At 47.4% G+C, this 16,926-nt stretch overlaps 1 protein-coding gene across 1 annotated transcript in view; it reads right to left on the reverse strand.

Annotated features, from left to right (window-relative positions):
- Window positions 1-16,926, reverse strand: part of PLXNA2 (plexin A2) — a 219,210-nt gene that overhangs the window by 169,329 nt on the left and 32,955 nt on the right. Inside the window, exon 3 of the mRNA XM_003930409.4 lies at window positions 15,412-15,594. Coding sequence (XP_003930458.3) covers window positions 15,412-15,594 — 183 coding nt within the window. The remainder of the gene's footprint in view (window positions 1-15,411; window positions 15,595-16,926) is intronic.

The following is a 16,926-nucleotide window of genomic DNA, read 5'->3' on the forward strand; positions in this document are numbered from 1 at the left end:
CTCCCCAAAGAGTGGGGAGATTCAGGCATCTGCCATTCTGTGAAGCTCTTTCCAGAAATGAAAAGGACAGTCATAAAATGTTTTTTGGGGGGGTTAGGGGTGGGTAACATGCATCATAAAAAGCGTAATGGACTAATGCTAAAACACAGACTGGCTGCAGCCCAGGGGTGTCTGCTGAGCTCAGACATAAATACTGGGGAGGCACCAAGGAGACAGATTTTTTACTTCTTTGATTTGATGGTGGGGGGAGGTTGGGCATATTTTTTCCTTCATTTCTCTGTCTATGACCATTCCTCTGGGGATACCACCAAACTGTCTGAGACTGAAACTACCCAACATTTTACAGCTTCAAGAGGGGCAGCAATTAGACTACTGGGAAGACTGGAGGTACAAGGAAGGTGGTGGGTACATTATATGGCCTCGTTGGGGAGTCTAATTTTGGGGTTTGGTTGTACCATACAAGATCTTGCTAGTGACAAGATAACTGAAGAGGGTGAGTATAGTTATGCTGAGCATATGACTGAATGCATCTGTGAGTAACCGTGAACTTGCCCAATATCAGGCACATTTCCAATATTGCAGGAAATGATTAATGTTTTCTATTTAGCTGGAAACAAAACGACAGCAACACCAACAATCGCCCAGCCGGAATCCCATCCCTGCTCCACTTCAGGTACGAAAAGTAAAATACCTGTTTGGTAATTAATAAAAAATTCAAGTACTTCAGGACTCAACCAAACACACTGTTTCCTAGGGTTTTATGTAAAAAAAATACACACGTTCTCTGCTAGACACACACTAACCTTTAAGCATGCATGTACACAGCGTGGGTAAATATACAGTGTATCTGTGGGGCAGGGGACATAAGCGAATGCAAATCCTGTGTTTTAGTCTTAGTTTTGGGTGATGCTGAGATGCTGAGATGCTCTTGCTCCTTTCTCCCTATCACGGAGGTGCTGAACACCTGGGAGTTTGTGGTGGGGTCCTGAGAATTGAATTGGAGAATGGACTCAGTCCACGTAAGACGCTGGGTTAACTGAGACGAAAGAGAACAGCAGAAACACAGCAGGGCTGGGGGCAAAAACTCCTGCTTACCCTTGTTGTGTGTGGAGAGAAAAAGACTGGAGGCATTTGGAATTCAGATTCCATTGTTCCATTTGCTTTGGAGAAATTAATTTTCCGTGTGTTGTCCCTGAGAATGGGTGGAAAATGAAGTGGTATTCAGCAGAATGAGTGACAAGAGCCGGAGTGGAGGTTAAAAAGGAAAGCTATCTCTGTAGTCCTTTGTATCTGGGTATACGTGAGGACAAAGAAAAACAGGAGTGCGGGGAATTTTATTAGGTGTGCTAGACCTGTGCTAAGAGATTTCGATGCTTATTGAACCTTATTATAATCTTTCTGAAGTAGGTATCATTATCTCCATTTTAAAGACAAGAACTCACAACTCTGAATTGCTGAGCGGTTAAATAACTTGGCAAAGGTCACGTACTTAGTAAACAGTGGAGTTAGGACTTGAACTCAAACCATTGTCTTCTCTCAACAATTTGAAAATATGAAAGAAAAAAAATCAGTAAATGATGGTTTAGAAGAAAAATTACTTTCAGTCTGAAGATCAAAAGAGCAGGGACTAATGCATCCCTTGTGCCAACTGGTACAAATTATTATTCTAAGTGATAAAGGGAGGTCACCACATGTGCCGTTGCTGGTAAAGGGTTAGATAATCCCATTCACCCTCAGCCCACACGTGATTACTCAGGCTGAGGGTCAATGGGTCATTGACAGTCACGGAAGCTAAACTGGAGGCTAATTGCAGGAAAAGACTGGGTTTCCCAGTGACTAAATATGCTGCAAATTTACCTGGAAAAGAATCTCAACATGAAAGAGAGCTCATCCTTCCCCATCATGTGCAGCAGTGAGCTCTATTATGTGTGAAGTTAATGGGTTCTCTGTGGTCCAGGGAGCTCTCTGGATGGGGACCCTTGGAATCAGTTGTCAGTAGGGGTCTCGACTCATCATCCACCTAGAAATAAAGCCCAACTGGGCCCATCAACAGGTGTTTGGCTCAGCCTCTTTCAAACAGGCTTAGGGTATGAGGAAAATTCTTATTCCCTTAGTTGGCTAGTCTCTTAGCCTACATTGACTCTCATTAGGTTAGACATAAAGCAGAACTTCCTGGCTATGAGCTGTCTGAAACTTGACCATGAGCAACCAACATTGGCTCTGGCACATCCTTTCCTAAAGACTTTAAAGAGCAGCAGAGACACCTAATTGCTGCCCACAGCGCTGGGTAGGAGTGAACCCTCCCTCCAGCCTCACCTTTGCTTGCTGGTATTTCAGTAAAAGGCCCAATACAAATATAGAATGTATAATTTTCACATCATTCTTGGCAAATCCCAGGTGCGTCCCATTAGCAGATTTCCAAGGATGCCATTTTCTATCAAGAAAAAGACACGCTGCATCGGAGTGCTTAGCTCAGGACCCTATTAATAGCAATCCTAATTATATGGCTGCAAATTTAATTCATAGCAATGATTAGTGTCAGAATCAAAGGCATCAGGCATCAATATTGATGGAATTGCATAAGCCCTATAAACAGAGAACAAGCATTCGGGCCCATCCCCCCAGCAGTGGTCTGCTATTAACTATTGCATTAATGTCTCTTCCAATTTTGCCAGATCAAAATGACTCCATTTCTCAGTGTTCTCCTCCTCCCCACTGAAACCTTTGCCTGGCCAGCTCTGAATGGGTATGACTGGCACACAAAAGATCCCAGACAATGTCTTTGAAGAAGAGCCCGGGGGCTCCGAGGGATGCATGGGTGATGGGCCCCGGCCCCACGCTTTACCCAGCAGCTTTTGGCCTTGTCAGCAACACTCCTTTGTCTCTCCTTTAGAAAGCCCACGGCAAACAATGATGCCTGGAGAAAGGGGAGTCAGCTGGGGACTGTGTGTGGCACAAAAGGCTGCCACCCCGTCCATTGTGACCCAGGCTGAGAGGGGTGGGGAGGTGGAGGAGGAGGCCCGAGGAGAGGGAAGCAAGCAAGACAGCGTGTGCCGAGGTGACAGCTGCCATGTCCCGGGTTTCCAGGGCACCGTCACTCAAAAGAGGAGAGGTGGCCCTTCTGCTCTCCTCCTATGCATCTTCTTGCGGCTCTCCATCAGGCAGGTGGTAGGCTACATGCGGACAAATGGAAGCATAGAGAAGTTCAACTGAATACTAAAAGGCTAGTGGTTAAAAGCACAGGTCTGGGGTCAGAGAGCTCTGGATTCAAATCCCAGCTCTCCAAGGAGCAGCATTGTGACTCTGCCAAGTTACTTAGTTTTGTTGAGCCTCAGCTTGCTATATGTAAAACGGAAATAAGACTAATCATTTTTACAATTTGCAAGGGTTAATGAGGCTTAACTGAACCAAAACAAAACACTTAGCTCAGGGCTTCCATCTAGTAAGTGCTTAATTTATAGCGGATCCCTTACGCCTACCCTCATCCAAAAAACTGGCATTCCTAGAGAGAGGACTAACATGTAAGACTCGAGGGTTCCAATTCAGTGTTCTTCTGATTTGTCAGAACTTCTCAGCCCTGAGGCAAGAACTTAAGTAGGCTTCCCTGCTGGGCAGGTTCTGGTATGAGCTGTCTCATACCAGAGACAGCTGTCACGTGGAGTGAGGGCTTAGGAATGCTGGTCACCCTAGATCAAGGTTGCATGGTCAGGCCGGGTACAGGAAGCTCAGCTGGACTCTTAGCTCCAGGGAAAATAATCCCTAGATCAATTTTAACCTCTGCATAGGAAATGCCTGCATGCCGCAGAGAGGCCGAGGTCCATCAGATGTTTTGTGCAGAAGGAATGTTCTTTCAAATGATATGGAGAAGGGTCCAACAATTGGAATTCAAAAACCTGGATTCTAATCTTGCCTCTGTGGGTAAGAACCTGGGTGAGTTTCAGCAGATCACTCCACCTTTCCAGGCCTCAGACGTCTCATCCATAAAATAGAACAATACACATCTTACTTGTCCAAAGTCAGTAGACCAGACAGTTTTCTGAGGTCCCCTCCAGCTATGAAATCTATGATATACATTTCAGGGAAGACTCTTGAACTTGCTTGATGGGGTCAACCTTCTCACCTGCGGGCCTTAACCCCAATTCCCTGGCCTCTTTGCCTGAATTGTCAAGCGTGGGAATCCCAGATTTGTTATTAAAGCCTGTCGATGCCCTTTCTCCTTCCATATTAGCTGGGAGACACTCAGCCTTTGCCATAGAAACCAGAACACAAGATAAGATGGGGATGGCTGATTGGCACAATCTCAGTGGCACCAGCTCCTCAACTTCCTTCCCGCCTTGGAGCCTAGAAAACTTTTTGGAGGCTGAGGCCAGGAGACAGGTAGAACCCCAGGAAGAGACTTAGAAGGCCAGAGGTCCAGATTCATCTTCACCACATTCAGCTCCATGTACTTTCTGCTTACCTGGACAGAGGGAGCGCATGTTAGCATGAAGGAAAGAGACGTTCAAGTAGCCATAAGCTCTTAGCTTGATCATCTTGGGCTACACAAGTGACTTAGGTATATGCTGGGCCCATCTCAACCCTGAAGTATTTGTAGTTCTGGTTCCAATTTCTACATCTTCCCTTGATTTGCAACTTGACCCTAGGTAAATCCATAATCTCTGAATTTCAGAATCACCATCTGCAACAGAGCAGTGGAATATCCCAATCCCTTTCTTTCTTTCTTTTTTTTTTTTTTTTTGAGTTGGAGTCTCGCTCTATGGCCTAGGCTGGTGTGCAGTGGTGTAATCTCAGCTCCCTGCAACCTCCGCATCCCAGGTTCAAGGGATTCTCTTGTCTCCTGCCTCAGCCTCCTGAGTAGTAGCCAGGATTACAGGTGCCTGCCACCAGTCCCACCTAATTTTTTTTTTTTTTTTTTGTATTTTTAGTACAGACAGGGTTTCACCATGTTGGCCAGGCTGGTTTCGAATTCCTGACCTCAGGCGATCCGCCCACCTCTGCCTCCCAAAGTGCTGAAATTACAGTCATGAGCCACCGTGCCTAGCCTCCAATCCTTCTTGATCATCTGAAAATTATATGGGATTAATGAAGCAAAGAGAATTTGGAACTCTGGCAGAAAAACATAATCATAGTACAGGAGTGGTAGTAGTAACACTGGCGGGAGGAGTCACTCTAGCAGTAATAGAGGTGGTAGCAGCGATGACTGCCATTTATTAAGCATCTACTACTTCAAGATCTGCGGTAGGTATTATATAACTTCCATGTCTGATAGGCATAGCAATCTTGCCAGGCAGGCATGGCTGATCCAGATGAGTAAACTCAGGTCCCCTAGGATCACACAATTCACCCGAGGCAGAGCTGCGTAGCACCAGGATATTGTGGTTGGTGTGGAGGCATGCAAAGGGGGAGAATGGGCCCGTTTTAGTTAATTCTGTGAAGCTTCAACAGCGGAACTGGCACTTCCCCAGCCCCACCCTGGGGAGGGGGTCAGTACATATTGTTTGGTGATATGAGACTCGGAAACCTCTCAATGGTGACTAATGCAACTGGATGCCAAAGTCCAGCAGGATTAGATTAGTTCGGCTCAGCTGGCCCCGTCTTCTAAGTATTTTTTCCCATGACTCAGGGCTGGGGGTAGGAGGCAGGATTCTCTTCGTCTAACTGACCTTACAAACATGTCACTGAAAAGGAGCCTGATCTGACAGCTTCACTACCCCAGGGAGCCAGCGAAGAACTAGGGTTTTGGGGAAGCCTCAAAGATAGCAGTAATAACAGAAAGCTCTTTCGTGCCAAGCACTATATTAAACACTTTTTACACATGATTTTATTGAATCCTTACAACAAACATGCAAAGTGTCTGTTACTACCCCACTCCATGGAAAAAAAAATTGAGGTTCACAAGTTAAGTCACAACTGTAGTAACGTTTAAGTGCACATATGCTCATGTGCCCAAGCTCTGCACTCCATCCTTTCCATGAATTCTTTCTTTATGATCTATTTTTTTTCCTTAGCACTACCACTGTGTAAACATGCTATATATTGTGCTTACTTATGTTGTTTGTTTGACTTTCCACATTAAGGTATACGCTCCATCAGGGCAGACATTTTTCTTTTTTTGAGAGGGACTCTCACTCTGTCCCCCAGCCTGGAGTGCAGTGGCACAATCTCTGCTCACGACACCCTCCACCTCCCAGGTTCAAGCAATTCTCCCACCTCAGCCTCCTGAGTAGCTGGGTTTATAGGCATGTGCCACCACACCTGGCAAATTTTTGTACTTTTAGTAGAGATGGGGTTTCACCATGTTGACCAGGATGGTCTTGAACTCCTGACCTCAGGTGATCTGCCCACCTTGTAGGCACATATGATCCCCCAGTTCCTGGGCAAACTGTTTAACATTCATTGTGAACAAAAAGACTCACACAGATAGTCACCTGCTCCCTGCCTCCACGCTGTGTTTGCAGCAGACCTGGGGGATCAGCTAGTGACAATGACAAAAGCTATGCTACTGTTTTACTTTTGCCCCCTCTGCCTCCCCCATCTTGTTTCCTTGGTCCCTCCATCCTGTTGGAATAAGTTACATGCATAAAAGCTCATCTAAAACTTATTTCTTGGCAGAAAGAATTGTTCACTTACACCTTAAACCTAAAAGATTGAGAGAAAATATAGAAGACGAGTTCCTGTTTTTGTGTTCGTTCCCTCCCTAGCCTTGCTAGGGTAAGAATCGGGAAAAGAATTCTGTCCTTTGTGTCATTCTGGCGCTTTCGAGTAGCAATTCTTAATTTACTAATACTCCTTCTGAGGCACACAGCACTGGTCTGCAGATCCAGGTTTTAGTCTTGTTTCTGTCCCAAACCATGGACTTTGAGCAAGTCACTTTATCTTTGTGGGCTTCACATTCTCATGTCTGTAGAAAAAGACTGGACTAGAACATGAAATCCCTCTCTCCTGACTAGAGAGATGCCTGCCAACGATCCAAATACCAAAGTGTGGTATTACAGGTGTGAGCCACCACACCTCGCCAGGGCAGGCATTTTTGACATTTTTTTTTCTTTTTTTCTTTTTTCTTTTTTTTTTTTTTGAGATGGAGTTTCGCTCTTGTTGCCCAGGCTGGAGTGCAATGGCATGATCTCGGCTCACTGCAACCTCTGCCTCCCAGGTTCAAGCGATTCTCCTGTCTCAGCCTCCTGAGTAGCTGGGATTACATGCCTGTGCCCCCATGCCTGGATAGTTTTGTATATTTAGTAGAGATGGGGGTTTCTCCATGTTGGTCAGGCTGGTATCGATCTCCCGACCTCAGGTGATCTGCCCCTCTCGGTCTCACAAAGTGCTGGGATTACCTCACCCAGCCGATAGTTTTATTTTCTACTGCTCTACACCAAGCTCCTGGCACACAGTAGATATTCAAGAAATATCAGTTCAATAATGAATTATTTCATGTAATCCTAATTGTAATCTTATGATGCAGGTGCATGAATTGTCCTCAATTTACATTGAGGAATTGAAGCTCAGAGGTCACACAGCTAGTAGGATGGAGTCAGGACTGGGTCTCTCCTAAGCCCCTATATTGTTTGTTGTGCAAATTGGTCCCTATTTGAAGGCAGGAGAGGGGACCAGTTGGTCTTTGTAAGTCCCTTCCAATTCAGAGATCTATGTCCATGTTCCAAATCCACAGACAAGCAAGGTTTAATGGCCTAAAAATGTATATGGTCTGTATTTTCCTAAAGATAAGACCTCTGTCTTGGCCACTTGAAAATTTTGCATAGCCTATTTGGGTTACCTGAATTCTGTGAGCTTGAGTCATTACTCCCATCCCCCGTGTCACCAAAACACAGTTCTCTGTGTTTCACCTGCTCTGCAATAAAGCCCAGAGCTGCAGGAGCTCCCTGTTAAGACTGCAAAACAGCCAGCTGAATACACAGCCTGATACCTCATACAAGAATTGTCCAAGATTGAAGTGCATTAAAAACTACACAAAAAAGTACAAAAAATAAATGAGTCTTTAGTTTCTCCCCTTTCAGGATGGCTCTGGGCGATCAGGACCTCCTTCCCTGGGGTCTGCTGGGGATCTGGATAGAGCCCACATTTCCCGTCTACACCTGCCATGGCCAAGCAAGGAGATGGTGCTGGCTAGAGTGTTTGTGTCAAGGGGGGTGGGAGTGGGGGATTCTGTAAATATGCCCCTTTCTTGTGCCAACCAAATGCAGCCTTTCCCAGCTTTCAGAAGACCAGTTCTGGGGACCCAAGAGGCCTATAAAACAACAAAACAAACAGTGAGCTTGGCGGCAGGAACCCGGGCAGGGAGCCAAACTCATTACTAGGCATGTGGTGGTGAGCTCCCTGAGCCACCACCCTACCCCTTCCATGCAGGCTCTGGGGAAGGGGAGAGGGTCTGTGCGCCCCACCACCCCAGTCCTCAGCATTGCTGAGATCCCTGGGAGAGTTAGGATATCGGTCGGGCCGTCTCAGGTCCCAGGAGAGCCACTGGGTCTCTTAGATGTGGACCTGCAGCTCCGGCTGTTTACTCAATCAAGGGTTCACACTGAGAGACAAGTGAATCATTTCCACTCAGAGGAATGAGTGGCTATTGTTTGGTGGGGTTGGCACAGAGAGAAAGGCATGTTTCTCAGTTTTTCATCCAACTTGGCCTTCCGTCGGCCAAGGCAACTCCACCCCATGAGGGGAGCCAAGTAACAGGTTAGTGTGTTTGGGGAGAAAGTCTAAAGGCCAATATCAATATTGGCATTGGAAGGTGAGGGTGAGCACATGACCTTGGGCAAGACATTTAGTATCACTATGGCTCAGTATCCTGCATCTGTCAAATGGGGTAGAGATACAGGGGCAATCAGCACGCTCAGTTGAAGTATTTGAGGAACATAAAAAGAACCACGGAAAGGTATCTTGTAAATAGTCAGTGTTATCAAATAACTGAGTAATAATCCCAGGGCCGCGAGAGTTAATACTTTGGTGCTCCTGATTGATTCTTTCCGACGCCAAAGCTGCTGCTGCAAGAAGCTTTCAGTTTTCCTGGCTTTGCTTAGTAAATCGTTTGTGCGATTATAAAGAGAAGAATAGAATTGGGAAGTCAGGGCTTCCTGTGGGCTGAGACTGGAGGCCTTGGGTTGGTATGTCCCTTAGGGAAAGGCAGAAAGGATTTTCTTTTAAGGATTTCACAGGCATTTCAGCGGCCACCGTTAGCTAATGGGAAAGAAGGCAGCGTCAGCATAGGCCGGGGCTCTCCCCAGAGCTTGGAAAACCTCTGAGGATATGCAAAGATGTCCCAGGAGCCCTAGAAACAGAGGTTGGTGGGGAAAGCAGTAGTTCCCTGGGCGTTCTTGCCTGCTTCCCTGCTGTACACCAGCCTGCATCTGATCCAGGTGAAGCAGATGGCTATCTGTGCTGTTCTGGAGCTCTCCAGGCAACAGTGTAAATGCTGTCCCCTTCTTCCAGCCAACATTTCCGAGATTACCACCCCACCCTCTTCCAGATGTTGTTAACCAGAAAACAAACTCCTTTCCTGTTACCCACCAGAAGTCGTCCTGTTTCCTTGACTCCTCAGGCCACTGCCACGCCAACCCTCCTCCTCCCCACACCAACCTACCCGACTCATCATACCTTCCTTCCTTTGCAACCTTTGCAACCAGCCACATCAACAGGAGTCACTGTTGGTGTCTGGTTCTATTTCAGTTAGTACAAATAGATGTCTGGCATAGAATAGGCACCCAATAGATTTGAGATCACTTTCATGAGCACCTAATATGTATCTGGCAGTGGGGATGGGATGACGAATGTGAAAAAGAAGGTCCCTGCCCTCGAGGACCTGTGAATCTCAAGAGACGTAGACACCTTAGCAGCTGCTCCTAGATCATATGCTGTGGGGTCTAGGAGGATGGCATGCATAGTGGTCAAAGGGACAAGGTAAAGGACATGCCACAATGCTTGAGCAGCAGAAGTTTCTGGTGGGGAGAGAAAGGAGAGCCCGCAGCGTCTGCTGTTCTTAAGGTTCCTGTGACTGAGAGGCTAGAGAGGCCGGGCGAAACACTACCCTCCAACTTCTGCAAGAAGCCCCGCAAGGAGCCGTGCAGGGATGGGAAACCTGGGCTGAGGAGGCAGTTCAGCAGCTGCAAACGGAAGGAAGAAACCACAGGAACTTCACCCTGGACCCGAGGCCGTCCTTCCTTCCATCGTCCCGGCACCTTTCCCTTGCTCAACTTGACGCCGTCCCTCTTTTGCCCCATGGCATGTGTTTGATTTGCCTCCTGTCTCCTCCCTGAAACCTGGAAAATCCTGTAAAAGGAGTTTACGGTTCCTGCTGCCACTCTTCCTCCATCTGCTTTGATGTTGGCATCGATCTCTATCATCTGGACTTCCACCACATACTCTTCACCAGGAGGGATGCAGTCAGGAGGAACTGGAGCCGGGCCCCAGATACCCTGCTTTGCCCTCCCCTGCATCTTCCCCCAGGTCTGCCTGTCCTCTTTATCCTGGCCATGCCTCCCCCTGTCAGTGCCAAGTCCCTCCTACCTGACCCCGAGGGGCTTCCTGCTATACTGAGGGCAGGCTCAAAGGCAGCCTCACTCCAAAGCCCACATCCAGGGGGCCTTGGCCTTCCTCTTTCTGCTCCTCTTCTCTGCCTCAGCCTTTCCTCTTTCATCACACACTTCACTGACAGAGCCAGAGAAATAGTGGCGGCATCACTGAAAAGACTGTGAGAGTTGAGGCAGGAGTCCCCTTGGCAGTGCCCCTGATAGGTGACCAGCCAGTCTCTGCTTGCATATTTCCACTGACTAGGACCTCATTCCCTCCTGAGTCAGCTCTTTCCATCATGGAACAGTCTAGCTGTAAGAAACTTCTCCTTATATATGAAGGGAAAAACTGCTTTGCTGTCACGCCTACCCAGTGGCCCTCTTCTGCCCTCTGGGGCCACAATGAATAAGCCTAATTCATCTTCCATAGCTTAACGGCTAAGCCTGCAGATTGTAAAACCAGATAATCATGGTTCAAGTCCTAGCTCTCCATTTTGTCTGCTGTGTGGCTTTATTACTATTTTTTAACCTTTCTTGGCCTCCATTTCCTCATCTTTAAAATGGAGGTGATAACAGCACCTACCTCACAGTTATACAAGGAATAAATGAGTTAATAGTTATAAAGTTCTTCAATAGCATGTGACACATAATAAGTGCCCAGTAAATTATGTTATCTAAAGAGAGCTGTTCTATGTCCTGCTTTATTCACTGTTTATTCCTTCACATAGCATGAGTCACACATCCGTCCAGCTCTGGTTTATCTGGCACTTGAGTTTGCTTGACACCCTCTAGTGATGTTATCTCCAAGGTAAAGTGGAGTCACTGTGTCTCGTGACATAGAAGCTGTTCTTCTCTTATCGTGATGAAGACTAACTTTGCTGAAGCAATATATGACACAGTTGGCTCATGTCAACCTCATGGTTAGCTAAAATCCCAAGATCCTTTTCACTTGATCTCCTTAGGGCTTAAAGCCTCACAGGGCTCTCCCTCCCCTCTGACCTGTCCAAGTCTTCCAAGCTCCTCTGCACGTTGGAACTTCATTGCCTTGTGCTTTGTACCTTCTCAGTGTGGCACCCAAGGTCTAGAATACCCTTCTCTCCCCCAACTCATCAGTTCATCTGTCTCATCTAGACTATAAGCAGACCCTGGTAATTTTCCTCTTCAGTAAAGCCTTGCAGACTGATCACACCATAGTTGCTGTTTTGCTTGAATTGTTCCACCCTCATGGTGAATCTTTGCATGTCTTCTTATCCCCTTGGCTTAGGCAAGCATTGCACATATAGGCTTTTTTGTCTGCTTCTTTCTTTGCTTTTTTGAGACAGAGTCTTGCATTGTCACCCAGGCTAGAGTGCAGCAGCACAATCTTGGCTCACTGCAACCTCCATCTCCTGGGATCATGTCATTCTCCCGCCTCAGCCTCCCAAGTAGCTGGGACTTCGGTTATACACCACCACACCCAGCTAATTTTTGTATTTTTAGTAGAGACGGGTTTCACCATGTTGGCCAGGCTGGTCTGGAACTCCTGACCTTAGGTGATTCATCTGCCTTGGCCTCCCAGAGTGCTGGGATTACAGGTGTGAGCCACGGCACCCAGCCTCACATACAGGTTTTGGGGACTTAACCGTATTCTGTCTTTCCCCTCCACATGTTTGGAGCTCAGAAAGCAGTGGTGTTCTCTATGCATCTTGTCTAGGGTGTTCTCTATGCATCTTGCAGAGAGCAGTGGATAAGCAGTTATGTGACAGCACACCAGAGTGCCCTGTGGTCCTATCACTTCTAACAAACCTCTGCTTCCTCTAAACTTCCATACACAGGGACATCCTGTTCCTACAGGCAACAGTGGATGAGGGCTGGACAGCCTGACAGACGCCGGGCCAGGCAGGGAAGAAGTGAGTAGTTCTGACGCACCCAGCTTCCCTTCCCTCTCCAAACTCTTAGCTATTTTTTTTTTCTTTATTTTCCTTCCTGTGTTGAAAGAGCTATGGGGCCTGGACCATAGTAGGGTTTCCTGGGGACATTCCATAAATTCTTCATGGGTTATTTCTCTGGAGAGGGGTGGGAGCAAGTGAGCCGGTAGACAGGAGGCCAGCAGGGACCTGGGTATGAATGTCAAGTGCCTCAAAGCAGCGTGGTGGGAAGGAAGGGTGAGTTGCACAGAGGAGGAAGGAGGGGTGTCATGAGCTCATAGAAACTGCCAAAGAAAGACCAAGCAAAGAGGAGAAGCAGCCGCCAACTCGCAGGTCAGAACAAGCTGTGGGTAGCCACGCCCCCAGCTTTGCTCCTGAACCTGCTGACTTGTCTCCACAGTAACTTGTCCGTCAGGGTTTCAACAGGGCCAGGCGAACTTGGCCAACTCAGGTGTGTGACTTGGAACGATGCCAAGCAGACCCCGATGTGTGCTGTGCACGAAGCATGGAGATACAGGGAAGGTCAACGCAAGGTCCCTTTGTGTCTAGCTGGGTCCCTTTTCCTTTATTCACTTCTCATCCATCCACTCAGCAAACACTGACTCCTTAGTTCACATCTAGATCTGAAGAGAGTGAAGGCACTAGCCCCTAGCTGACCTCTGTAGCAAGCCTGGACCTGAAGATCCTTCTCAGTCTCCCTCTCTGGGCTCTAGAGCTGCTTCTTTAAGTTAAACGGTGCCAAATTGGGTGTCAAGTCAAGAAGCAACTTGTCCTAGATCTCTATGCTTGGGCAGGTCAATTTTCTTCTCTGGGCCTCAGTTTCCCAGAGAGTATTGGGGCAGCTGATCTCTAAAGTTTCTTAAAGAATGGTTCTACTTTTCACAGCAGTTCTGAGGCCTATCCCATGAGTGAACACTTGGTGAAGAGATTAAGAGGGGAAAAGAGAACAGTCCGTAAAGCATGGCCCCTGACTTTCTTAGAACTTTTAAGAGAATCAAGGAGACAGACAGAGTGATGCACATGACCTGGAGCAGTGACTGAAGGTGGGGAAAGGTGCCGTCACCATTCTGTGTGGCTTCTGCTGGCCCTTAGAGAGCCTGTGTGCCATCAAGGAAAAGGTGGTCCCTATGGGGAGATGACTTAGAGGAGTCCCACCGGGCAAATGTCTATACCACTGGGTACATGATGAGACATGGAGAGCTCAGGCTGGATTTCAACTCCCACTAGACCTTTAGCCCGATCCTCCTCGGCCAGGCACAATTTCCCTGACTGGATGTGGTGATCCTGGCTGAGCAGGGAAGTAGCCAGCTTCAGGGGTCCAAGCCAAACTGCTTCCTGGTAGAAGCCACTTTTATTTCTTTTTATTTTTTATTTTTTATTTCTGAGACAAAGTCTCGCTCTGTCACCCAAGCTGGAGTGCAGTGGTGTGATCCTGGCTCACTGCAACCTCCGCCTCCCAGGTTCAAGTGATTCTCCAGCCTCAGCCTCCCAAGTAGCTGGGACTACAGGCATGCGCCACGGCATCTAGCTAATTTTTTGGGGAGAGGGGGAGTGGGAATTTTTGGTAGAGATAGAGTTTCACCATAGTGGCCAGGCTGGTCTCGAACTCCTAACCTCAGGTGATCTGGCCGCCTCAGCCTCCCAAAATGCTGGGATTACAGGCGTGAGCTACCACACCCAGCCAGAAGCCACTTTTAAACCTTAGCAGAATTTCACAGAGCAACTCCTTCTCTTCCCATTTTGGAAAAACAAATGCAAGGACCACATTCTTTCTCTCTTCCCTGTGCTGAAAAGCCAAGCTAGGGTCCCTAGTCCCAGGCAGAGTGAAGGGCACAGAAGAGGAACATGTAGGCACCTCCCCAGTGAGCAAGGAAATGGTTAAATGGCTTTGGTATCCTGAGAACCAGAAGAAGCCTGGAGATTTTAGCACTGCTAGGTGAACTCAGACCAGTTCTTCTCACCTCCTTTGGCAGTCATTCAGAACAAGCAGAACATGGAAATTCTTCCTCGGGCTCATTCCAGGTTACCCTCCTTCCACATTCCCAAACAACATCCCTCCCAAGGCTCTAAATGGATTAGGAGGAAAGAGCTCCAGGGTGATGTCAGCATCAAAGGGTGAGACGCAGTGAGGTCTTGCATGTTCCTTGATCCACAGGTGCTGGGACCAGGGAAAGGTGGTGGGAGGGTGAGCTTGGGAAAAGGGGATTAGCTGAGACCGGAAAGAATGTGGCTGCTATAATCCCACATAATGAACCAGACTATGCTTCCTCTCTGCACCCTAGGCACTAGACAAGCAGGTACAAGCTGTTGGCTTCAGCCTGCCTCACAAGAGGCCTCCCATGCTGCCAGCCCCAGACAGCCTGCGCCCTCCAGCTGGCAGAAGTGCCCAGGGAGGCACAAGGTAAAATGTGTACTTCCACCTGGCAGCTCACTTCTAGGTGGGGAGTTGGGAAGGGAAGAGCCTGTGATTGCAGGAAGAGGAAAGACAGGGGAATGGCCTCTGCTTCAGGCATGTATACCATCAGAGAGCAGCACCCACCGTTTGCCCCAGGTCTTACAATTGGGACCAGTAATCTGCTTCAACCAACTCTGGATTCAACAAAGACCAGCACAATCAACTTTGCAGGTCCTAGGGAGGGATTTGCGATGTTGGAGATGTATAATGTACATAATCAAAAACTTAGTTTTACTTGATTTGGGAAAGAGGAGCAATTTTTTTCCCTTTTGCAGATACACCTTCTTAAAGTTTGGAAAATATTGAAATATGCTTGCATTCTTTACATACCCAATGACCGATGGCCGGAGGAAGTAGCTAGAAGAGAAGTCACAAAACCGACCCCTTCTTACCTCCCCATTTCACCTTCATTCCCCCCAGAAACAAAAAGTTGCCTGTAGTTAAATCTCCACCAACAGCTACTTTCCGAGAGAGATTCTCTGCTGAGAAGCTGAATGGCATTGGGGCATCTGAGCTCACAGACTCTTACCTTTTTCAGCTTGCCACTCTTAGTCCCCACAAAAACCACGCTGTAGCCATTGTAAACGTAGGAGGCCACTGAGGTCATGCGGTCCCGGCTGGTGGTGTACAGGGTCAGGCCCTCCACTGGAGTCGAGCCTCCAAGCGGCTGGTTGATGTCCAGTCCACAGAAGTTATCATCGATGGGAACCGGCTGGAGGGAAGGGGAAGGAATTGGGTGAGTAACAGTGGAGGCATGGTGGAGTCTCTATGCAACACATATCCCCAACTTCCAGCCTTAAGACACCAGGCCTCAGAGAGGCAGACATGGGGTTTCAGGGCCCTAACACATGCTGCAGACAAAAGCTCCTCACCAGCCACAAATTCCATACTGGTAGTTACGAAGCCAGATGAAAGAACAGGCAACAACCGTCCACTCACCTGGAGTCACCTGCCTCTACCTTTTGGCCAGGAGAACCAGGGTCAATTTGTAAAGCTAATTGCCTGAATTCATTTTCTATTGATTTTAATGTCCCTCAGGACCATAGCATTCTGTGGGGATCTTTCTATTTCAGACAAGTGTTTCTTCAGTGGATAATCAGCTTAAAGGCAACATCACAAGATTTCTACCAGCCCCAAGAGGATTTCTTGTTTGTTTCTTGGGCTGTAGGGTCTCCTTTTGGGCTCAAGAAATTTTAGGCCATTCAACTACCCTGTTGTTTAATATTCACCAGCATGTCACCATGGGAATTCTAGCTCCCTGCTACCTAACATACTGGAAAGAGATAAGAAGTGTCATAATAATACTGGACAGTACCTTATACTTTAGAAAAGTTAGTTAATCTACATATGTCTCAGTTTCTTCCTTTGGAATAATAACTGCCCACCTTTCTGATAGCATTGTGAAGGAACAAATGAAAGAATGTATGCAAAGGATTTGTGTTAAGTTGTCCAACTATTTCCACTATTGTGCATTACAGATCTTCAACAATGTTTGGGTAAATATAACTATGAGAGAATTCCACAGGTGATGTCCTTATGTATTCCAGCCTTTGAGGAGAGTGATGATGTGGCTCCATAATGTATCTGTCAGGAGAGACTGGAGCACGTTTGAAAGAAGATCACCTTGAGCAAGTGAAAAAAAAAAATTGCTGGACAGAAAGTAGGAAGATCTTTATCCTATCCCCTGTTCGGCCACTAACTGGCTATGAAAATTGGACCAGTAGGGTCCTCTTATAGGGCTGTTAAAGGGAATGTCAAATTGATGATTTCTAATATCTCAAGAAAGATCTTAGGTCTCTCATCTAAGAAAGAATGAAAGACAAAGACTGCAATGCTTCCTGAGGCAGAGGCTGCTGAGGGGTTTGCATTCTGTACCTAGTACCCAGCATGGGGCTGAGCCAGAATGGGTGCGCTGACATGCCCCAGTTAATGGCACAATGTGGAATCCTGTGGCAAAGGCTTCAGGCTCTGGGCCAGAAAAAGCCCCGCATCCTGTGGCAGCTGTTCCTTCTGGGTCTGCAAAGGCATCCCAGAGGAGGAAGGA

Source organism: Saimiri boliviensis, chromosome 14 (assembly GCF_048565385.1).
Source record: "Saimiri boliviensis isolate mSaiBol1 chromosome 14, mSaiBol1.pri, whole genome shotgun sequence".
Taxonomy (NCBI): domain Eukaryota; kingdom Metazoa; phylum Chordata; class Mammalia; order Primates; family Cebidae; genus Saimiri; species Saimiri boliviensis.